Source organism: Pocillopora damicornis, chromosome 12 (genome assembly GCF_964200805.1).
Source record: "Pocillopora damicornis chromosome 12, jaPocDami1.2, whole genome shotgun sequence".
In the NCBI taxonomy this organism is placed as follows: domain Eukaryota; kingdom Metazoa; phylum Cnidaria; class Anthozoa; order Scleractinia; family Pocilloporidae; genus Pocillopora; species Pocillopora damicornis.
Genome location: NC_142681.1, coordinates 3,225,494 through 3,249,060, shown reverse-complemented (window position 1 = coordinate 3,249,060; position 23,567 = coordinate 3,225,494). Strand labels below are relative to the sequence as shown.

Here is a 23,567-nt window from a genome sequence, read left to right as displayed (position 1 = left end):
AGCTGTCCAACGAAAGCTGTCCGGGGTAAGAAATAAGAAGTTCTAAACCAGTTAAGTTAGAGCTGTCTGGTTGTTCCATTGCGAAGAATCAAGTTGTCTAGCATGTAAGAATGTACTTTGTGTGATAGTTATCAATTCCAATATTAAATGAAAATTCATATTTTTGTCAACCTTTAAGTCCGTAAGCGTCTAAGAGTTTGTAAACCTTCTACGTCTGTAAGCATCGTCCTTTACGCGTCAAAAGAGACCAGAACAATTTTTCGAAAAGTTTCGGAACGGGTTCTTTACTAGATGAGATTAAACTATACTTTATTCCAATTCCTTTCGTAAATAATCAGTTGTCTTTTACATAAAAGCCTAATCGTAATCCCGGGATAAATTTTCCCTTTTAAGGATATTGGTGATGATTGCAGCGTTCAGATGAACCTTGATTGAACTGTACAAGCGAACAAAACAACAAATGCGTGAACCACTGGGTTTTAACCAACAAGATTATATTAGCTGTCTTCACAATGGTACCACAATGCTAACTTATTATTCCTGCTCTTCATAGTGACTAAAAAGGTTTTTTTAACTTGTGTAAAGCCTGTTATAACATAGCTAGTAAATTTGTGTAATCAAATTCGATTGCGCGAGTGTGCTTCATATAACGCCTACGCCTCGAGCAACTCTTACGCTTCTTTCGTGCTCTTCAAACTTCCCAAGCGCTTCACATCTCAATGAAAGCACGCTAACGTATGAACCAATTGTTAATCATGAAATGAATAAATTACTGCCCGCTCAGTGAAGGGTCATTTCCGATGATATACGAGAGCGTTGACACTCGGCTTCATTCACGAGTTTAAAAAGTAAACTGGCTTTGAATTTATACTGACCTAAAGATAACATTTTTGGGATCAAACCCTGCGTCTGTAGTTTATATTCTTCTTTGCTTTATTTCGCAGTTCAGAACAAACCCATTTCATTTTTACATATTGCGGTTCAGTCACAGCTCAAGACAGTCGCCTACAGAAGTTAAGACACCTAAGGAATACTCACCCACAGCTAATGTTCAAACCAAATTTATACGCATATACGTCAAATGAGGTTTACTATGACTTAAAAAACAAAATGAAGTCAATGAGTTAAACTGGCCAAAAAGCGCACGACAATTCTATGATAGATTTTGTAAAATAACCACTGGTTTGTTTGACGATAACGGAAGAAGTAAAAGGAACAAAAGGGTTTTCAGACAAAAACAGCCTCTTTGTAAAACCCTTTATTTCACCTCATTTGCCAGTAATTTCTCTGGTTACCATTAATAATTCTTTGACCTTGTTTTACATTCTCTTGAGAGCCACCTATTGATATCTTGCTGATTTTTTCCGCGTTTTATTTTTTGATCTCGTAAACACGGAAAATAATATTGACCTGAACATAATTAACTAGTTCCTTGTTAAAATACATTCATGTAATAACCTCAAACAACTTAATTAGTCGTTAGAGTTTGTTCGATAAATAACTAATACCAGGTACAATAAAGGAAAAAAAAATTGCAGACTTGAAGTGCCTCTCACAAAAACCTTATCTCGGCAGCATTTGTTAATATTTCTCGGTTTATAATTCTTCGAATTCCTCTTCAGAGCCGAGTATTGATTACTGACAACACTGTTGTGTTTATTTTTAACCCTTGAATGCGGAATTTAGTAGAGACGTTTAGGTAATGGTAATAAAGACAATGAAAAAAATTAAAACTGAAAAATTCCTTGTTGAAGGACCTGCAGGCACTAAACTCAAAAAACTAATTAAATCAAAGCTACATCATAGATGTATGACCCAAAAATAAATTTAAGTCAACATCTTTTGGGACTTTAATTTAGATCCCTCAAGTAATCTTGAATGCGAAAACTGCAAGGCAATGAGGGTAAATTGGGCAGGTCAGCATCTGACGTAATAGCTTGTTTAACACTTGTTTACGCATTAGTATCGAAAGAATAAATCATCCGCGACATTATAGGCAATGAAAAACATCACACCAAATTCAAATATTGTCTTTCATAATTCTTTACCTTACTGACCAGTAATTTCTCTGGTTATTATTCTTCGACCTTATTTTACATTCTCTTGAGAGCTGCTTATTGATCTCGTAAACGCGAAAAATAATATTGACCCTTAACAGTTAACGAGTTCCTTGTTGGAAGACATCCATGCACTAAGCTCAAACAATTAGTTAAGTAGTCGTTAGAGCTTGTTTGATAAATATCCAAACTAGCGGGTACAATACAGAAAAAAGGGTTTGCAGACTTGAAGTGCCTCTCACAAAAACCTGATCTCGGCAGCATTTGTCAATATTGCTCAGGTTATATTTCTTCAACTTCTACCTTCTCTTGAGGGCCGAGTATTCATTACTAACAATACCGTTGTGTTTTTTTTTAACCAATGAATGCGGAATTTGGTAGAGACCTTTAGTTAATAGTAATAATGGCATAATAATTCTTTGTCGGAGGACACAAACGTACAAAACTCAAACAACTATCAAATCAAAGCTACAGTTAATTAATGTATAAACCAAGAATAAATATAAGTCAACATCTTTTGGGACCTCAGACTTCTAAAGTAATCTTGAATGCGAAAACTGCAAGGTAATGCAAATAAAATTAAGCCAAATGTTATCATTTCAACTGCAACCTTTTTGACGAGCCGCCTTTTCTAAAATTACAGACAAATCAAGTATTTTCCCTGTGTGATGAATCGATCGATAAAAAACCATTGTCTGGGGCAAACAATTATTTCAATGGCATTCAAAACTGACCACAACAAAAGACACAATAAGCTGAAAGAGTTCCTGTTTGGGGTTATAAATTAAGAAGTTTTAAGTCAGAAAAGTTAGAGCTATTTGTTCGTTCCAACGCAAAGAATCAACTGACTTGAAGGTAAGAATGAACTTTATGCTAAGTTAGTTATCAATACCAAGACTAACATCAATATTTCGTGAAGGTCTTTCAAATCATCATCTAGGTCTGTAAGCGCTTTATAAGCATATAAGCATCATTCTCGCGTCCGAATAGATCAAAAAAAAATCTCGAAGGGTTTCGGAAAGGGTTCCAAAAGATATCAGATTAAGCCATATTTTGTTGCTTTCCATCCGAAAAGAATCGCCTGTTTTCAAATAAAAGACTTGCTCGTAATCACTGGATTAATTATCCCTCTAAGGGATATTGGTGGTGATTGCAGCATTCAAATCAGGAACAGAAAATACAAACACAGCAAAAAATTCCAAGACTAATTTTACACAAATATGATTAAATTGGCTATCTTCGATCCATCATGCAACAATGGTACCACGGTGCTAACTTTTTATTCTCATTTTTCTTAACGACTTAAAGGGTCTTTTGTCTGATTGACAGCCTGTTGTAAAGTGAATTAAAAAAGGTCCGCGCCGATGAACTATCAGAGCACCGACACTAGGCTCTACACACGAGTATGAAAAAGAAATGACTTTAAAAACATGCTGAGCTAAATGTAATATCCATCTTCGTTTGTTTGTTTGTTTGTTCTCTGGTTTTATTTCACTCTGCAGAAGAGACGCGATAATGCGATATTGCAGCTCAGAAAAAGTTCAGGCATTCGCCAAAATTAAATAACATACACTTGGCGGAACCTCATGGCCCAATTGCTCACAGCTATTGTTCAAATCAAATTACTGACGTCAATTGTGGTTTAGAACCAGTGATTTCCTTGTTGGAGGACACCCTAGCACTACATTTCATTTGCTATACATCTCCGTAGCATAATAGTATGACGAAATTAGTTATGCCCAAGGAATAAGTTTTTTTTAGTAAACATTCTTATGGACTTCGGATTGCCAAAGTTATCTTGTAAGTGAACATGAACGGTTTAACTAAGCAAGGGTCATTAGGCCATGCATGATAATTATATGAAAAGTAGAAACCATTCTATGCTTTTAAAATTGTGAACCAAACTCGTGCTCGTACAATATTTTACATCTGCGTTTTAAAGTACTTTCCGTGCACTCTCTAATCTTAAACATGCAACCGTACAGATAGAAATGAGAAATTTAAGGCAGAGTTCACAAGACATGCAAATATGCAACAAAGAACTGTATACATATTAAAAGGTGATTGGGATTATACGAGACTGCTTTCTAAAGCAGACATAACTGACATTAGTATTTTAAATGAAACTTCTTTGGGATGATTTGCGAAAGCCAGTACCGGCAAACAGCGGACAGCTCTCTCTTGCAAATATATTTTGACGCTCAATTTTGAACTGTTCAAACGTTTGAAAAGTTTACACTACAATTCATTGGGATGAAAAATTTATTTCTTAATCTCTCAGTTACCAGAGAGTGAAGACTTTGACCCCTCACTTTGCGGTGATTAATTTTCAACAATAATCTTGTTAGCTTCACGAAAGGATTCATCAACAAAGCAAACCTTACCTCAATCGCAGAGAGCGGCCGTTAACAACTATGTAGTAGCCCATCACCATCCTTTCACGATAGAATGAGTTGGGAAATATCGCCATTAATGGTTTGTTGTCAGAGAATATTAAAACTCTCCATACTTTCGCTATCACATGCCATAAATCTGACGAAGGGTTTGAATCCGCAACGCCTAGGTCAGACGTCGGATGCGAAGATGTCTTCAGTATTTGTTGATCAAACATTTCATCAATAATTCCTTGAAACACCCTACATGAGTTGTCCAAACGTATTCTTGCGTAGATTTTCCAAGACAATTTTTGCGAATTAGTATTAAATTAGCGTATGAGTTAGCTTTGAGAGAAAAACTTGCAAAGGGTTGCTCTAATTTCAGACTTTCATGTCTTAATGCGCATGTCCAAAATGAAGTTTTTATGCGCCGGTGGCCTTGATCGAGTTTTAGTGGTTTTCATTAGGAAAGTATCCACCTCGATTTCAAGGAATAAGTTCAAATCAAGTTTTATGTTGCTGTGACGCAGAAACCACCAAAGAAACAATCTAGTCTTGCCCTTAAAAAGAATCACGGCAAGTTTTAGAAGCTTTTATTTTTCAAAAATGAGGTTAATGTTGTTTATAAAGATTTCAAGTTTAATTTTAAAAGCAGTAATGTCAATTCATGTTAATAATGAATTGATTGACCTTTATGTTGACGACTCCAAGTTACTTTATTTTTCTCTTCATTAGAAAACATGGCAGGATATTTTCTCAGTGCTTTGCTGCTTATCTTGGTTCTGAGATTTGAGCAGGGATCCTCTTCTGTTTTGAACGACCCAGACCGGTTAGAAGGAGACACCTATACCACAGCAGACGTGGCGGATGACCTTGCCGAGCTGAATGATCTGGAGATGGAACAGTTGCAAGACAGCGTGTCGGCCAACGTCTGCAAAGACATCAGAGATGAATTCAAAGACGTGGCGAAAAAGTCCATGGCTGAAGCCAAAAAGGAAAAACCTGATAGCATGATATTTTGGAGACAGGTTCAAGTTAGACGAAGTCTGAGAAGAAGCTTTCAGATACTACAACATGGTAAAAGATCAAAGGTGGACAACTCGATAGCGGTGAGGGCATTACGCAACGAAGCTTGTGCCAAGCATGCCATACAAGACATTTGTGAGACGACGAAGGTTTTGGACCTTTTAAACATACCTTTGAATACAAGAAAGTAAGTGTTTCCAAAAGCAGGACACAAAAATGACGTTCAGAGCTCAGTTACTTAAACTTACATTTTCAAAAATATCAAATTTAAAACCTTAAAATGCGCGCAAGTTATTTAGAAAAATGTATTTCAGTAAAAAAGTTGATGATCTTTCAAGGTGTCATGATCTCCATTAAGCAGGAACTCCTTAGCGACCTTGCTGCACCAAACAGCTCAACCGAACTCGAACCGAATTAGACTCCACTCAGTACAATTACTATTGCTAAAACCTTTTCAATGATATAAAGTTTGGGGTGGTTTCTTAAAAAGAAGCGCGCGCGCGAATTTTTTCTTTTGTTTCAGCTCTTTAAGACACCCGCGAAGGATTGGATTAACCTTAATTCCTCAATTTTTCTTTGAACGAAAATCTGAACTTTTTCTCTCCAAAACATATTTTACTCTAGAACTTACGCCTACCCTTTCTTTAGACCGTAATTTGTTGAGCCAAAGCTGCCAAAGTCAATTCTAGCCAGGGTACCTCAACCTTGCTGATACTTTCATTGTCCTTTAAAATTACTGGCGCGTTTCTTTTTTCCTTTATAGCATTTCCAAATTTGTGATAGCATTTGAATTTTCAACGGAACTCTATTAATAAACAAGTTATGTTTACTTTTTTCCTTCAGGTACTGGAGAAGAAGGATATGCAGGAGAAAGGTTCTTAAATGTTTAGAACACGAACCGTTAGGGAACATAAAATGTCCACATAAGTCTGAGGAGAAAGCGCGTTTTAGAACAATTGATGGAACTTGCAATAACGTGAAGCAACCCCTTTTTGGAGCAGCTGGTACTCCATTCATACGAGTACAACCAGCTGATTATGCAGATGAGATCTCGGCACCTCGCGTGGCAGAAAATGAAGACCAGTTACCCAACGCGAGAAACGTGAGTCGTTTCGTTCATGGCAGCAATGCAAACCGCCAAAACCCTAATTCTCCAAGGCTGACTCACTTAGCAATGAATTGGGGTCAGTTCCTGGACCATGACTTAACGCTGGCAGGAGAACAACATGTTACCTGTGAAACCATTCCCTCTAATGAGTCAGAGTGTTTCAACGTTGAAGTTCCGGCCGATGATGACGTCTTCCAGAGCAGGGGTGTTACATTCTTCGAGCTGATTCGAGATGCTCCCTTTGAATTTAAGCTAGAGTGTTCACCAGGACCAAGAGAGCACACCAACACGATAACAGCTTTCCTCGACGCCTCCAACGTTTACGGCTCCGACGAGGAGGAGGCTGAACACCTTCGAGCACCCGACGGGACAATGAGAATTATGACAGCTCGTCACGGCTGCCCCTTGGGGGATCTTTTACCTGCACAAACAGATCCTGAGATACCGTGCGTATCAAAAGATCCTAACAGACCTTGTTTCGTAGCCGGAGACGAGCGCACGAATGAGAATCAAGGTGAGATCACCAAATCCCTTCATTCGATTCTCTGATTAAGGCAAAAAGACCGTAGTATAGCGACCTTTTTCAAAGACGTGTCTAACGTATTCATATCGAATATTTACAATAAAACTATAAAATATTGTTACTTCTACACATGTAGACCACGCATTGTCAAAGATTCAAGGTGTGAAGGCTTATACACAGACTTCCCTATTAAAACGTGACTGAAATGTTGGAATTGCACACGAGCTCTGCTTAACCCCTTTGGTCCCAAGATCTCGACACTATTGCTTCTGAATGTCAACCATACCTTATGTCGCGAGGAGAAAGTGCTTTTCGGTCATTTCAGGTCGTGAAATAACTCATACTCGACAAGCAATAAAGAGAGTGCCCTGCGTGGGCATTTTTCGGACATCTTCCAGTCGCAAGCCCTTCCATCTCCTCCTATATTAAATAGCTCTTTTATCTTCTTGCTAATGCTATATATTTCCTGGATACAACAGGTCTCATGTCAATGCATACGCTCTTCGTCCGGGAGCATAACCGAATAGCAGCATTTTTTGATGAAAACACAGAGTGGGAAGCGGAGCAGATTTACCAGGAGACTAGGAGAATCGTTGGGGCGGAATTACAATTCATTACATACAAAGAAGATCTGCCACTGCTTCTTAGCCCCAAAACGGTAAGTAACTGTTTTAATCTCTGTTTTTTTTTCTAATTCCAAACTGACTTCTTTTCTTCATTTTTTAGATCAGAGACAACAATCTCGCTCTGCTGAAAGGAACACGGTATTTCAACGGTTACAACCCTAATTTAAATGCTCAAATGTCTCAAGCCTTCTCTGCGGCGGCTTACCGATTTGGGCACAGTTTGGTTCAAGAGGAGTTTCTACGTTTAAGTCAGAATGGCTTTGAACACAAATGTAACAATGATTCTAAGTCAGAGTTCTTGCCCATCCCGGTAAAGGACTTTGGTAATCCAACCTACTTATACGATAAGTGTAACGGGGGTGTCGATTCCATTTTTAGAGGCTTGGTTAAAAGTCCAGCAGCCAAAATTGATGGGTGAGTAAGTAGGAGATTAATTTTTGATAGAACAGTTTTGTACGTATCTCTTGCCTGGAAGAAGCAAGCCAATCGATACCTTTTCATCCGAAGGGGGAAGGGAGGAGTTATTAGACGAAAGAGGAAAAGTGGTGGTTGTGCGAAAACCAAACAGTTCATTTCACGAAAACATCGAACGAAATATCATTTTACCCAAATACTTCTGATTCAAACTTTTTACCTCGAGAAATTTAAACTCCGTGCTAGAATATTTGCTGGAAAAATATTTCCTATCAGGTAACTTAGAATGAAACGTAACTGCCAAAAAGTAATAAATAAGGTTCTTGAAAATTCCTATTTTTATAAATATTAATTATGAGTAGGATTATCAGTTACTCGATACACGATATTGATTTGCATACGATTGATCCTTGGGTTGGCCTGATTCTCTCCCCAGGCTCTTCTCCAAGTCTATACAAGAAAACTTGTTTCGAGGCCCCGGTGACTTGTCCGACCTCATATCCCTGAACATCCAAAGAGGACGCGAACGTGGTGTGCCTTCATACACCACATATCGAAACAAGTTTTGTAAAATTACGCCTATAGTAAACAGCTTCGAAGATCTAAAAGAGGCCGGCATTACCCAAAAAGATATAGATAATTTGAAGTCCCAGTACCAATCAGTCAACGACGTCGATCTTTTTGTGGGAGGTATGTCTGCGCCAGCTCAGCGTAATGCTGCCATTCAGCAAATTTCGATTGAATGTTGTAAAACCATATCACAAGGAGCCAATGAGGAGTGCAAGAAAAAGCAAGCAAACTGCCTCAAGCGCGGGAAACGCGAGTTATCAATCCGTCTTTGGTTTAACTTTTTGATCCTCGTTGATTTGTTTTATAGTGACTCGATTTTATGGACCAATAACAGAGCAAAGTAAAGAAAAACCAAAGCAATCTTGAATTGTTTTCGACGTTTGATTGAATATTGCTTTACAACTTTTTAATTTAATCAAATGAGTAGGAGGTCGAGATATGTGCCTATTTGAGCTAAGTTCTTTTCCTTGCGTTTTTGTGAATCGAGACTGAATTTCTTGACTGAAAGTTAACTGCAAGCTTGGTTGAGGACGGATCTATTCCTTTGAAATTTTTCCAATAATTTCAGTAAATTTTCCAAAGATTTCTTTTGTTTCAACTGTCCGAAGACGAGTTCATGACTTTCTTAGCTTGTTACCACAATGCGGCAAAATCTTTTAACTTATTTGAACCAAGTACAAGCTCTTTTTCTCCTTTTGCGGGGTCAAAGCGGATGTTCCCGAACCATACCCACTCGTGAAGCCGATCATAACGAAGGATTAGCTTTATCATGCCTACTCCAGGACCCCCTCATTAACGAAGAAAAAAAAAGCTAGGCACTACGGAACATCTGTATTTCACTTTCGTTCAGCCTACACAAGTGAAATAATTACGCTCAGGGGAAGAAGGTTTAAAATAGCGTTTGTGGTAATAATTTCCTTTTTTGTTATGATTCTTCACAGGAATGTTGGAGCCGGCAGATTCAGAGGGAGGAGCACTAGGGAAAACCTTTCAATGTTTATTAGCTGACCAGTTCAAACGCCTACGAGAGGGTGACCGCTTCTGGCATGAAAACGCGCCAAACCGAATAAAGAACACTGATAAAACAGCTTTTACGCGATGCCAACTGCAAGAAATAAGAAAGGTTACATTGGCCAAGATAATCTGCGACAATGCTGAGAACATACCTTCTATCCCCAGGAGGGTATTGCAACAGTCAAAGACATTTGTCGATTGTAATAAGCTGCCCATAATGAACCTGGATGTGTTTACACCAAATTTCAGATGTCCGTGGCCCATAAGGTATGTTTGCAAGTATCATTGATGTTAAAGCAACTTCACCTTAATTCCTCTCAATTTTGATTAACTGTTATTTGACTGTTTTGTTTTCCGACAGAGCCTGGGGTGACTCCCCAGACCTTGAGGATGAAGGTGACGATGGATTGACTGAGTAATTCCTCCACGAACATGGAATAATTCATCAGCCTCTTGACTCCGACTCGAAGATTTGTACCTTTTTTTAGAAAATAGTTTAAACAACTAAAATTCTTAAATGGAGTAGGAGAACTTTCAGCGAGATAGCTTGTTTATGAAATGTAACCTTTCTTTGTAACTGGCTCTACCGTTTTCAAACTTACAGGGGATGGCACCCTTATTATTGCTATTCGTAGCCCGCGAGATGTTGCCATTGGTGTATCTGACAGGCAATATATAAGCTGATCTTGCTCTTGTTGTTGTTTTTTAGTTTTATGTAAGGAGGTTCCATGTGTAATTTTAACAAGGCTATCCAGATCATCAATTTTGGATGCTAGCCACATTTCGCCTCAGACATTAGTGCAGTAAAGTTAACTTCAGTGATGCATCAATCAATGTCTCGTTATTGACTATCAACTTACATGCGAAGAGGATCACTTTTTGAGTATCAGCCCTGGAGTCTAATTTCAAAAAGATTTATGAACCACCTTTCTTGGTTGCTTAATCCATTACACAATAACATCAGTACGCATATTCTCCATTCTGTTCTTGGTATATCTTCTAAGGTGCTGAGAAGGAGAATATTTTTAACAATTAAAAACTCGTTTAGCTGACGATCATTTCCTTCATTCTCGTGACCCTAATGAATGGGAAGATATTGTGCGGAGAAATTGGATGCTAGTCACTCTTAAAATTAAGTGTCAACACTCTGTGTGAACTGAACTATCCGCCTCCTACGGTATCGCCGGAAGCATGTTGTTGAAAAGCGATTTTCTGTTCATTGGAAAACTTGATGAAATTAACGAAGAGAGAGGCTTATGATTATATTGCTCACTGGCTTAAGTGGGTATTCGGGAATACAACTGTAGAGTTAACCCTTACCTTGTTGTAGCGTTTAGTCACTTTGCCACATGTGCAACCTCGAGACAGTTGAATTTCACTTCGATCCCCTTCAAACATCAGTTAAATACAATTGATTGAAAAAGCGAAAAAATAAATAAAAAGGTCTGTGGGTGAGCGCGTTAACCCTAGTCAGACATAAATTACTGGTTCGTGGATCTCCAAATGGTTTTTCGTATAAAACGGCAACGTCAGGCATCAGTAACACGTCCCTTGTCATTAAAGACCAACTGAACTTTGCACTCCATTTTCGATTTCCTCTTTCGGTAAAACTGGTGAATAATTTGACTCATGTGCAACCTTTTGGTTAATCAACCGGTTCGTGTTTCGTGTTCTTGGCTAGCGTGAGCGCCACGGTTGTACGTTAAGGAGGAGTACTTGATGATTGCAGAGAATGCGATTGCCTTAAGGAACTCTCAACTCGAGCTCCCTGCTGAGAATACTCTAAAAATGTCGTTGGGTTTAAAATTAACTATAGCCCTACCCTCAGGCATTTAAAGGAAAAAACTTATTGCCGATAATACATTGCTTATTTTTCTTCTCTCTCTGCTTCGAAATCAGTGAGTTACATCTTCATTAAATTCCAACGTGTCTGAAACTAACTCAGTTGACTAACATTTTACGTTAGAAAAGAGACAAGGTTGATACGCTCTATCAACCTTGAAAACAAACAAAGAAACTCTCGCAACTATTAAAAACTCATTTTGATTTACTCAAGGTGAATTTCCTTGCCATTTGATGGTGACCAGAGATAAAATTGTATAGATTAAATGTCCATTTAGCTTCAAAAGAGACAAACAAACAAACAAAAGTTTGGCAATCACAGCCAATTCGTTCACACGGCGGTGAAGCGCCACCTTGCCCTGGAACAGGGGTATGAAAATCTTACTTGCTCCAAGAATATTAACTATGGAATTCATATTTGAGTCAAAATATTAAAAGGCGTGAGTTTGAAAAGTCTGTAACACATTTATGATAGCGGTGGCAGGCTGTAGAACCCCATACAGAATGTGCCTGGGTAAAATGAGGAATACAATGGCTATGGAAAACAAAACAGCAATAAATATGTCCAAGATTAACGGACCCCCACAAAGGCTGTGATCGACCCTCAAAGCAGCTAATAATGGGTGTATTTAATTGTTTCGCGTATTACGTTTTCGTGATTAATTCCAAGTTAACACCTGACTGACGTCCGCTACTGCCAAGAGCAGCCAGGTTTTTTTCAGCCTCTACAAAGGAAAGACAACATTGCTTCAATGGTTCTACGATCGCGGACGGATAATCATTCAATATTCAAGGCAATTATTACTATAATGGGCTCTGTAGAATATGGTTATTGTATTATGAACGCAGTGATTTGTTCAGAAATTAATCAGCAATGATAAGTTTCAGCCGCAAGGAGTTAAAAATTCCTTCGTGCAAGAGGTTAATAAAACAAGCCGCAAGTAGCCGAGGGAAAAAATAGATTCATGCAAAACTTTTTGGTTAGTCAACCAGCTCGTGTTTTGTGCTCCTGGCCAGCGTGGGCGCCAATTAGTGAGGTTGAACAAGTAATTAATGATGGCGGAGGATGTGATTGCCTTGGGGAAACTTTTAACTCCCTTAAAATACCATAGAAAATTGTGGTAGAGTTACAGCATCTACAGGAAAAACAAAGTTGTTACTAACTCATTTATTTATCTACGTTCTTCTCTTTCTCTTTCGAATTAAATGGCTGAAATCCAAATCAAATCCTTGCTAGTCTAGAATTGCCTCATTTCGCAAAAGAAATATTCCCAAGGTTGTAGGAGAAATAAAGGCAATTAGAACTTATCCTTTTTTTGCTCTCCTTTTTCTCGAACCCAGTGGGTGAGATCCCCAGCATTCCGAAATATTATCTTATTTCACCAAGATATGCGATAGAAGAAATACAATATATATCGGTGTCTTTCCATTTTATGTGTCTGAGAAAAACCGGTCGATGGAAGTATAAAAATGACAAAAGTTTGACGATTCGGCGAAGCGCCATCGGACCGTGCCTGTAGACAGAGATAGAAGAATCCTGTCCACGAATGACCTAACAATCCGTCAAGCAGCTATGAACGAGTGTATGCAAAATCGGTTTTGCGTGATGTACTTTCCAAGAATGATGTTATGTCAACTGGCTGGCTGACGTCTGTTACTGGCTTGAACAAAGATTCCTACCGATTCATTCATAAAATTAATCAACCAGACGATTTGGCGAAGCATTACCATGGATCTGCTTTTCTTTTTTCTTCTCATGATTGCGTAAATTGATGTTTGCGTTTTGCGTAAATTGATGTTTGCGTTTTGCGTAAACAATCCTCGACCTGCAACACTCAAATCACTGCTACATAGCAACGTATAACATCCAGAAATTTCTTAACCCTTTTATCATTTTTTTTTAAGCTCATTTGTTATTAGCTCAGCAGGGGTTTCTGGTAGCTCTTATTGAACGTCAAGTAATAAAAAATCAATGCGAAGAGTCAGTTTATTTTGAAATTTATCATATCTATCTTCCTTGTTTAAGGTGCTCATTTATAAGGTTTATTCCTATTAGGATGCAGTTGTTTCTAAATAGCTTTTTATTTTTTGTGGAGGTTGCCAAATTAATTTGACAGCCTCGTCAGATTCAGTGTTATTGGTGGCACTAGTAGAAGAAGAAATTGAGATTTATTGATAGCTCCACTGACAAAAGCTCAAGAAAGCCTTCATGTTAAGCCATAAATAGCCATGGTGAGGCTTTTTCGTGGCTTTGGCGATGGCGGAAAACCTCAAAGGAAAAAATCTCTGTTCCTTGTGGTAAGCTGGAACAAAGCAGAGAAAAATTAACAAAGCAAAGGGTGTGGTGAGATTTAGCGGACTCTTAAGCTTACAAGTGTTTTTAATTTAATCACTGATTTCTGGTTTGCAACACGAAATCATTAGTCCATCGATCGTAAATATGATCCTATTCTACAATGCTACAGACGTTTTGAGAAAAACTTTCAACTGTCGATTCATGATTCAGAATTAAGAGAAACAGAGAGTTAGTCTCTCCATCCGCTCGCCTCAACCCAAAGGGAGATTGACGGCAAATTGGGCAGGTCAGCATCTGACGTCATAGCTTGTTTTACATTTGTTTACGCAGTAGCATCGAAAAAATAGATCATCTGCGTCCATTACAGCCAATGAAAAACGTAACACCAAATTCAAATTTTCTCTTTCATGATGCTTTACCTTATAGGCAAGTTATTTCTCTTGTTATCATTCTTCGACCTTATTTTACATTCTCTTGAGAGCTGCTTATTGATATCTTGTTAATTTTTCTGGCATTACCACTGCGTTTATTATTGATCTCGTAAACGCGGAAAATAGTATTGACCTTAAACAGTTAACGAGTTCCTTGTTGGAAGACATCCATGTACTAAGCTCAAACAATTAGTTAATTAGTCATTAGAGTTTTTTCGATAAATAATCAAAATAGCGGGTACAATAAAGGAAAAAGGGTTTGGAGACTTGAAGTGCCACTCACAAAAACCTGATCTCGGCAGCATTTGTCAATATTGCTCGGGTTATATTTCTTCAACTTCTCCTTCCACTTGAGACGTTTAGGTAATAATAATAATAATGATAATGGAACAAAAACCTGGCACTTAATTCCTTGTTGGAGGACATGCACGTACAAAACTCAAACAACGATAAAATCAAAGCTAATTAATTGATGTATAAACCAAGAATAAATTTAAGTCAACGTCTTTTGGTACTTTAGATTTCTTAGTAACCTTGAATGCGAAAACTGCAAGGCAATGCAAATAAAATTAGGCCAAGTATAATCATTTCAACTGCAACCTTTTTGAGGAGCCGCCTTTTCCAAAAAATAAAGACAAATCAAGTATTTTCCCAGAGTGATGAATCGATCGATAAAGAACCAATGCGTGTGGCAAACAGTTATTTTAATGGCATTCAAAACTGACCACAACAAAAGACACAATAAGCTGAAAGAGTTCCTGTTTGGAGTTATAAATTAAGAAGTTTCAAGTCAGAAAAGTTAGAGCTATTTGTTCGTTCCGAGGCGAAGAATCAACTGACTTAAAGGTAAGAGTAAACTTTATGCTAAGCTAGTTATCAATAAGCTATGCTAAGCTAGTTATCAATTTTTTTTAGTTATCATCTAGGTCTGTAAGCATTTCATGGTCTAAGTTAAGTCTATTAGCAAAGTTCTCGCGTCAGAACGAAACAAAAATCTCGAAGGGTTTCGGAAAGGGCTCCGGACGATATCAGATTAAGTCATATTTTGTTGCTTTCCATCCGAAAAGAATCACCTGTTTTCAAATCAAAGACCTGCTCGTAATCACCGGATTAATTATCCCTTTTAAGGACATTGGTGATGATTGCAGTGATCAAATGCACAGAAAATACAAACACAGCAATAAATACCTAGACTACTAAATTTACACATATATAATTAAATTGGCTTTCTTCAATCCATAATGCAACAATGGTACTTCGGTGCTAACTTTTTATTCTTGCTTTCCTTAACGACTTAGAGGGTTTTTTGTCTGATTGACAGCCCGTTGTAACGTGAATTGAAAAAGATCCTTGCCCATAAACTATCAGAGCAGCGACACTAGGCTCCATTTACGAGTATGAAAAAGAGATGGCTTTACGTAATATTCTTCTTGGTTTGTTTGTTTGTTTGTTTGTTCTCTGGTTTTATTTCACTGTGCAGAAGAGACCCAATATTGCAATATTGCAGCCCAGACAAAGTTCAAGGCCAGATTTGAGAAACACACGTCGCGGAACCTAAACGCTCAATCGCCCACAGATATTGTTCAAATCAAATTATTGACGTCAAATGTGGTTTTGAACTTAACACACACGCCGAAAATGAAGTCGATGGGTTAAAAAGACCAATTAGCCAACGAGAATTCTACGATAGAATTTGCCAAATGTTAGCCGCTGCCGTTCGTCTATTTGATGATAGAAGAAGTAAATGAAACATAGGGTTTCTTTTCAGATCAGAGCTTTGATATCTATGGTATTTTGCTGATTACTTTTCCACTACTTCAGACTTTATTTTCTATATAGTATGTCGTTTTAATTTACCTCACAATACGACGGCGGTTTTTTTCAAACTCACGGGAACGAGGAAATTAGAATTGATCTTTCAAACCAAAAACCAGTGACTTCCTTGTTGGAGGACACCCTGGCACTCCATTTCATTAGCTATATCTCTGCGGTATATAAGTGACGGAATTGTTTAGCCTCAGTGTTCTCTGGCTTTACTTCACTGCGCAGAAGAGACCCAATATTCCGATATTGCAGTTCAGTCAAAGTTCAAGGCCAAAATTAAGTAACACACGTCGCGGAACCTCTAGGCTCAATCGTCCACAGCTATTGTTCCAATCAAATTATTGACGTCAAATGTGGTTTTGAACTTAACACACACGCCGAAAATGAAGTCGATGGGTTAAAAAGACCAATTAGCCAACGAGAATTCTACGATAGAATTTGCCAAATGTTAGTCGCTGCCGTTCGTCTCTTTGATGATAGAAGAAGTAAATGAAACATAGGGTTTTTTTCAGATCAGAGCTTTGATATCTATGGTATTTTGCTGATTACCTTTCCACGACTTCAGACTTTATTTTCTATAGAGTATGTCGTTTTAGTTTACCTTACATTACGACGGCGGTTATTTTTAAACTCACGGGAACGAGGAAATTAGAATTGATCTTTCAAACCAAAAACCAGTGACTTGGCCACGCTTAACAATTATATGAAAAGCAAAAATCATTTTAGGCTTTTAAAATTGTGAACCAAACTCTTGCTCGCACAATATTTTACTTCTGCGATTTGAAGTACTTTCCGTGTACTCTTCAAGCTCAAACGTGAAACTGATGAAACCGTAGAGAAAGAAATTTAAGGCAGAGTTCACAAGAAGTGGTCACCGTAAATCTGCATAGAAAATTTCCTCGCCCGGAAAAAAGAGCTGCATACGTATTAAAAGGTGATTGGGATGATACGAGACTGCTTTCTAAAGCTGACATAACTGACATTAGTATTTTAAATGAAACTTCTTTGGGATGATTTGCGAAAGTCAGTACCGGTAAACAGCGGACAGCTCTCTCTTGCAAATATATTCTGGTGCTCAATTTGAAAGTGTTTAAACGTTTGAGAAGTTCACACTAGAATTCATTGCGATGCGAAATTTATTTTTCATTCTCTCAGTTACCAGAGAGTTGAGACTTTAACCCCTTACCTCGCGGTGATTAATATTCAACAGTAATCTTGTTAGCTTCACGAAGGGATTCATCAACAAAGCAAACCTTACCTCAATCGCTGAGCGCGGCCATTAACAACTTTGTAGTAGCCCATCACCATCCTTTCACGATAGATTGAATCGGGAAATATCGCCATTGATGGTTTATTGTCAGAAAATATTAAAACTCTCCATATTTTCGCTCTCACATGCCATAAATCTAACGAAGGTTTTAAATCTGCAACGGCGACTGCCAAAGTCATACGTCGGATCCCAAGATGTTTTCAGTATTTGACGATCAAACATTTCATCAATAATTCCTTGAAACACGCTACATGAGTTGTCCAAACGTATTCTAATGAAGATTTTCCGTAGAGATTTTTTTAAATTCCTTCTAAAATAGCGTGTGAGTTAGGTTTAAGAGAAAATCTGGCAGAGTTGCTTTAATTTCAGGCTTTCATGTCTTAATGCGTATGACCAAAATGAAGTTTTTGATCGAATTTCAGTGGTTTTCTTTTAGAACTATCCACCTCAATTTCAAAGAATAAGTTTAAATCAAGCTTTATGTTGCTGTGACGCAGAAACCACCAAAGAAACAATCTAGTCTTGCGCTTATAAGAATCACGGCGAGTTTTAGAAGACTGTATTTTGCAAAAGTGAAAGTTGCTCATCAAAATTTCAAGTTCACTTTTAAAAGCAGTAATGTCATTACATGTCAATAATGAATTGATCGACCTCTATGTCGACGACTCCATATTACCCTATTTTTTTCTTCAGCAGACAACATGGTAGGACATTTTCTCTGTGCCTTGCTGCTTATCTTGGTTCTGGGATTTGAACAGGGATCCTCTTCTGTTTTGAACGACCCAGACCGGTTAGAGGAAGACACCTACACTACAGCAGACGTGGCGGATGACCTTGCCGAGCTGAATGACCTGGAATTGGAACAGGTGCAAGACAGCGTGTCGGCCGACGTCTGCAAAGAGATCAAAGATGAACTCAAAGCCGTGCAGAAAAAATCCATGGCTGAAGCCAAAAAAGAAAAACCTGATAGCCTAATATCAGGGAGACAGGCAGCATTAGCACAAACTCTGAGAAAGGCCTTTCAGATACTACAACATGGTAAAAAATCAGAGGTGGACCAGTCGAAAGTGGTGAGGTCTTTACGGAACGAAGCTTGTGTCAAATGCGCCATACGAAATATTTGTGAGACGAAGAAGATTTTGAACCTTCTAGGAATATCTTTGAACATGAAAAGGTAGGCTTCCAAAACCAAAACACAAAAATGGCGTTCAGAGCTTAATTACTTAAACGTGCATTTTTAAAAATGTCAAATTAAAATCTTAAAATGCACGCGATTTATTGAGAATAATGTATTTAGGTTAAAAAGTTAATAATCTTTCAAGTTGTCATGATCCCCATTAGGCTGGAACTCCCTAACGACCATGTTGCAGCAAACAGCTCAACCGAATTCGGACCCAACTAGATTCCACACAGTACAATTACTATTGCTAAAAACCTGTTCAATGATATATAATTTCGGGTGGTTTTTTTAAAAAAAAAGTGTGTGCATGGTTTTTGTTTTCTTTAAGGCACCCAATGATACATAGTCTGGGATAGTTTCTCAAAAAGAAGCGCGTGCATGATTTTTTTAAAGGCACCTGCGAAAGGTTGGATTAACCTTAATTCCTCAACTTTTCTTTGAACGAAAGTTTAAACTCTTTCTCTCGAGAAGATATTTTACTCTAGAACTTACGCCTCCCCTTTTCTTTACACCGTAACTTGTTGAGCCAAAGCTGCTAAAGTCAATTCTAGCCACGGCACCTCAAATTGCTGATACCTTAATTGTCCCTTACAATTACTGGCGTGTTTCTGTTTTTCCTTTATAGCATTTCCAAATTTGTAATGGCATTTGAATTTTCAACGGAACTCTGTTAATAAACAAGTTATGTTTACTTTTCTCCTTCAGGTACAGGAGAAGAAGGATATGCAGGAGAAAGGTTCTTAAATGTTTAGAACACGAACTGTTAGGGAACATAAAATGTCCACATAAGTCTGAGGAGAAAGCCCGTTATAGAACAATTGATGGAACTTGCAATAACGTGAATCAACCCCTTTTTGGAGCAGCTGGTACTCCATTCATACGAGTACAACCAGCTGATTATGCAGATGAGATCTCGGCACCTCGCGTGGCAGAAAATGAAGACCAGTTACCCAACGCGAGAAACGTGAGTCGTTTCGTCCATGGCAGCAATGCAAACCTCCAAAACCCTAATTCTCCAAGGCTGACTCACCTGGCCATGAATTGGGGTCAGTTCCTGGACCATGACTTAACGCTGGCGGGAGAACAAAAAGTTGCCTGTGAAACCGTTCCCTCTAATGAGTCAGAGTGTTTCAACGTTGAAGTTCCGGCCGATGATGACGTCTTCCAGAGCAGGGGTGTTACATTCTTCGAGCTGATTCGAGATGCTCCCCATGAGTTTAAAAAAGAGTGTTCACCAGGACCAAGAGAACACACCAACACGATAACAGCTTTCCTCGACGCCTCCAACGTTTACAGCTCTAACGAGGAGGAGGCTGAACACCTTCGAGCACCCGACGGGACAATGAGAATTATGACACCTCGTCACGGCTGCCCCTTAGGGGATCTTTTACCTGCACAAACAGATCCTGAGATACCATGCGTATCAAAAGATCCTAACAGACCTTGTTTCGTAGCCGGAGACGAGCGCGCGAACGAGAATCAAGGTGAGTTCACCAAATCCTTTTATTCGCTTATCTGATTAAGACAAATAGACCGTGGTATATCGACCTTTTTCGAACACTTCTATGGCGTATTCATATCGAATATTTACAACAAAACTGTAATATATTGTTACTTCTGCCCATGTAGACCACACATTTTCAAAGGTTCCAGCTTCAGGTGTCAAGGCTTACACACAGACATCCTTATTAAGACGTGACTGAAATGATGAAATTGCACATGAGCTCTGTTTAACCTTTTGGTCCCAAGATCTCAATTCTATTGCTTCTGAATGTCTACCATACCTTGTGTCGCGAGGAGAAAGTGTTTTTCGGTCATTTGAGGTCGTGAAATAACTCATACTCGACAAGCAATAAAGGGAGTATCCTGTGCGGGAATTTGTCATGCATCTTCCTGTCTCAAGCCCTTCCATCTCCTCCTATATTGAATAACCCTTTTATCTTCTCGCTAATGATATATATTTTATGGATATAACAGGTCTCATGTCAGTGCATACTCTGTTCGTTCGGGAGCATAACCGAATAGCAACATTTTTTAGTGAAAACACAGAGTGGGAAGCGGAGCAGATTTACCAGGAGACGAGGAGAATCGTTGGAGCGGAATTACAACTTATTACATACAACGAAGATCTGCCACTGCTTCTTAGCCCCAAAACGGTAAGTAACTGTTTTCACGGCTGTTTTAATTTTTTTTTTTCGAATTCCCAGCTGACTTCTTTTCTTCATTTTTAGATCAGAGACAACAATCTCGCTCTGCTGAAAGGAACACGGTATTTCAATGGTTACAACCCTAATGTCAATGCTCAAATGTCTCAAGCCTTTTCTGCGGCGGCTTACCGATTTGGCCATAGTTTGGTTCAAGAGGAGTTTCTACGTCTAAGTCAGAATGGCTTTGAACACAAATGTAGCGATGATTCTAAGTCCGAGTTCTTGCCCATCCCAGTAAAGGACTTTGGTAATCCAACCTACTTATATGAAAAGTGTAACGGGGGTGTCGATTCCATTTTTAGAGGCTTGGTTAAAAGTCCAGCAGCCAAAGTTGATGGGTGAGTGGGAGATGAATTTTTAATAGAACATCCTTTAACGTATCTCTTGCCTAGAAAAAGCGAGCCAAAAGATACGTTTTCATCCGAAGGGGGAAGGGAGGAGTTATCAGGCGAAAGAGGAAAAGTGGTGGTTGTGCGAAAACTAAAACAGTTAATTACACGAAAACATCGAACGAAATATCATTTTACCCAAATACTTCTGATTTAAATGTTTGACCTCGAGAAATTCAAAATCCGTGCTAGAATATTTGCTGAAAAATATTTCCTATCAGGTAACTTAGAACGAAAGGTTAACTGCCAAAAAGTAATAAATAAGGTTATTGAAAATATCCTATTTCTTTATTAATCATGAGTAGGATTATCAGTTACTTATTAATACACGATATTGATTTGCATACGATTGATCGTTGACCATTGGTCTGATTCTTTCCCTAGGCTCTTTTCCAAGTCTATACAAGAAAACTTGTTTCGAGGCCCTGGTGACTTGTCCGACCTCGTATCCCTGAACATTCAAAGAGGACGTGAACGTGGTGTGCCTTCATACACAACATATCGAAACACGTTTTGTAAAATTACGCCTATAGTGAACAGCTTCAAAGATCTGGAAAAGGCTGGCATCAACCGAAAAGATATAGATAATTTGAAGTCCCAGTACCAGTCAGTCCACGACGTCGATCTTTTTGTTGGAGGTATGCTGCGCCAGCGTAATGCCGCCATTCAGCCAATTTCGATTGAGTGTTGTGAAACCAAGTCTAAAGTAATTACATCAGCATTGAGTTTTGTGAAACCAAATCCAAAGTAATCTCCATAGGGAGCCAATCAAAACTCAAAAAGAAAGGAGGGGAAAAGCAAGTAAACTGACTGAAGGCCAGGAAAACGCAAATGATCAAGTCGTTTTTGTTTGAAGTTTTTCATCTGATTGTTTAAGACGGGGACGTAACTTTTCTTGACCGGCCACAAAGAAAAGTGAATCAAAACAAATGCAATCCCGGACTACTTTATAGAGTGCATTTCGATTGAGTGTCGTAGTTCTAAAACCAAAGCGATCACAACTACCAATCAGTACATAGGCGCATATCACAAGGAACCAATGAGAACTGCAATAAAAAGCAAGCAAACTGCCTCAAGCACGGGGAAACGCGAGTTATCAAGCCATCTTTAACTTTTTGATCCTCATTGATTGGTTCTAAGGTGGATCGAGTTTTCTGGACCAATAACAAAGCATAGTAAAGAAAAACCAAAGCAGTCTTGAATTGTTTTTGATGTTTGATTGAAAATTGCTTTACAATTTTTAATTAACTGAGTATTTGGTCGAGATATGTGCCTATTTGAGCTATTTCTTAGCTTGTAACCACAATGCTGCAAAATCTTTTAACGAATGTGAACCAGGTACACGGGTGTTCCCGAACCTAACCACTCGTGTAGCCAATCATAACGAAGGATTCGCTTTATCACGCCTACTCCAGGACCCACAAAAACCTTTGTTATGATTCTTCACAGGAATGTTGGAGCCGGCAGATTCAGAGGGAGGAGCACTAGGGAAAACCTTTCAATGTATATTAGCCGACCAGTTCAAACGCCTACGAGAGGGTGACCGCTTCTGGCATGAAAACGCGCCAAACCGAATAAAGAACACTGATAAAACAGCTTTTACGCGATGCCAACTGCAAGAAATAAGAAAGGTTACATTGGCCAAGATAATCTGCGACAATGCTGAGAACATCCCTTCTATCCCCAGGAGGGTATTGCAACAGTCAAAGACATTCGTCGATTGTAAAAAGCTACCCGAAATGAACCTGGATGTATTTACACCAGATTTCAGATGTCCGCGCCAGGGAAGGTACGTTTGCAACTATTATTGATTTGAAAGCAACTTCACCTGAATTCGGTTTGAACTTTGATTAACTGTTATTTGACTGTTTTGTTTTCCGACAGAGTTTTGGGTGACGGCCCAGACCTTGAGGATGAAGATAAAGAAGGATCGACTCGACTGAGTAATCCGTCCACGAATATGGGATAATTCATCAGCCTCTTGACCCCGACTCGAGGATTTGCACTTGATTAATTCTAACTGGGTTTCATGTTTTAAGCTTGATTTGCGCATGATGTAGATCATATTTTAAATTTAAATTCTTAAAATGGAGTATGAAAATTTTCAGCGAGATAGCTTGTTTATGAACTGTGTAACGTTTCTTTGTAACTGGCTGTACTGTTTTTCAAACTTACAGGGGATGGCGCCCTTATTATTACCATTTGTAGCCTGCAAGATCTTGCCATTGGTGTATCTGACAGGCGTTAAGCTAATTTTGCTGTTGTTGTTGTTTCGTAGTTTCGAAACGATCGCCTTAGATATTAATGTAGTAAAGTTTACTTCAGTGACGCATCAATCAGTGTCTAGCTCGTTATTGACTATCAACTTACATGCGCAGCGGATTTGGCACTTTTCGAGTATCAGCCTTATAATCT

General features: G+C 38.6%; 3 protein-coding genes across 5 annotated transcripts in view; 2 read left to right on the top strand and 1 right to left on the bottom strand.

Annotated features, from left to right (window-relative positions):
- Positions 1-4,822, bottom strand: part of LOC149036108 (uncharacterized) — a 42,179-nt gene extending 37,357 nt beyond the window's left edge. Inside the window, exon 1 of the mRNA XM_089190070.1 lies at positions 4,442-4,822. Within this exon, the coding sequence (XP_089046196.1) occupies positions 4,442-4,668 (227 nt within the window). The 5' untranslated portion in view covers positions 4,669-4,822. The remainder of the gene's footprint in view (positions 1-4,441) is intronic.
- LOC149036107 (immunomodulatory peroxidase-like) lies at positions 2,773-10,543 on the top strand. Of its 2 annotated transcripts, none has more exons than XM_089190063.1 (8): positions 2,773-2,912; positions 5,168-5,645; positions 6,302-7,080; positions 7,569-7,747; positions 7,816-8,129; positions 8,566-8,819; positions 9,641-9,980; positions 10,075-10,543. In XM_089190063.1, the coding sequence occupies exons 2-8, from the start codon at positions 5,173-5,175 to the stop codon at positions 10,130-10,132; spliced, it is 2,397 nt and encodes a 798-aa protein (XP_089046189.1). In that variant the 5' UTR covers positions 2,773-2,912; positions 5,168-5,172; the 3' UTR covers positions 10,133-10,543. The 2 variants fall into 2 exon arrangements, with proteins under 2 accessions (XP_089046189.1, XP_089046190.1); XM_089190064.1 differs by lacking the exon at positions 2,773-2,912 and adding an exon at positions 3,709-3,857.
- Positions 10,544-15,030: 4,487 nt separating this feature from the next.
- On the top strand, positions 15,031-23,488 carry LOC149036106 (immunomodulatory peroxidase-like). 2 transcript variants are annotated; one of them, XM_089190062.1, is made up of 8 exons: positions 15,031-15,128; positions 18,073-18,550; positions 19,262-20,040; positions 20,534-20,712; positions 20,788-21,101; positions 21,537-21,790; positions 22,602-22,941; positions 23,037-23,488. In XM_089190062.1, the coding sequence occupies exons 2-8, from the start codon at positions 18,078-18,080 to the stop codon at positions 23,119-23,121; spliced, it is 2,424 nt and encodes an 807-aa protein (XP_089046188.1). In that variant the 5' UTR covers positions 15,031-15,128; positions 18,073-18,077; the 3' UTR covers positions 23,122-23,488. The 2 variants fall into 2 exon arrangements, with proteins under 2 accessions (XP_089046188.1, XP_089046187.1); XM_089190061.1 differs by having other exon boundaries at positions 15,077-15,128; positions 18,070-18,550.
- The last annotated feature ends 79 nt before the right edge of the window (positions 23,489-23,567 follow it).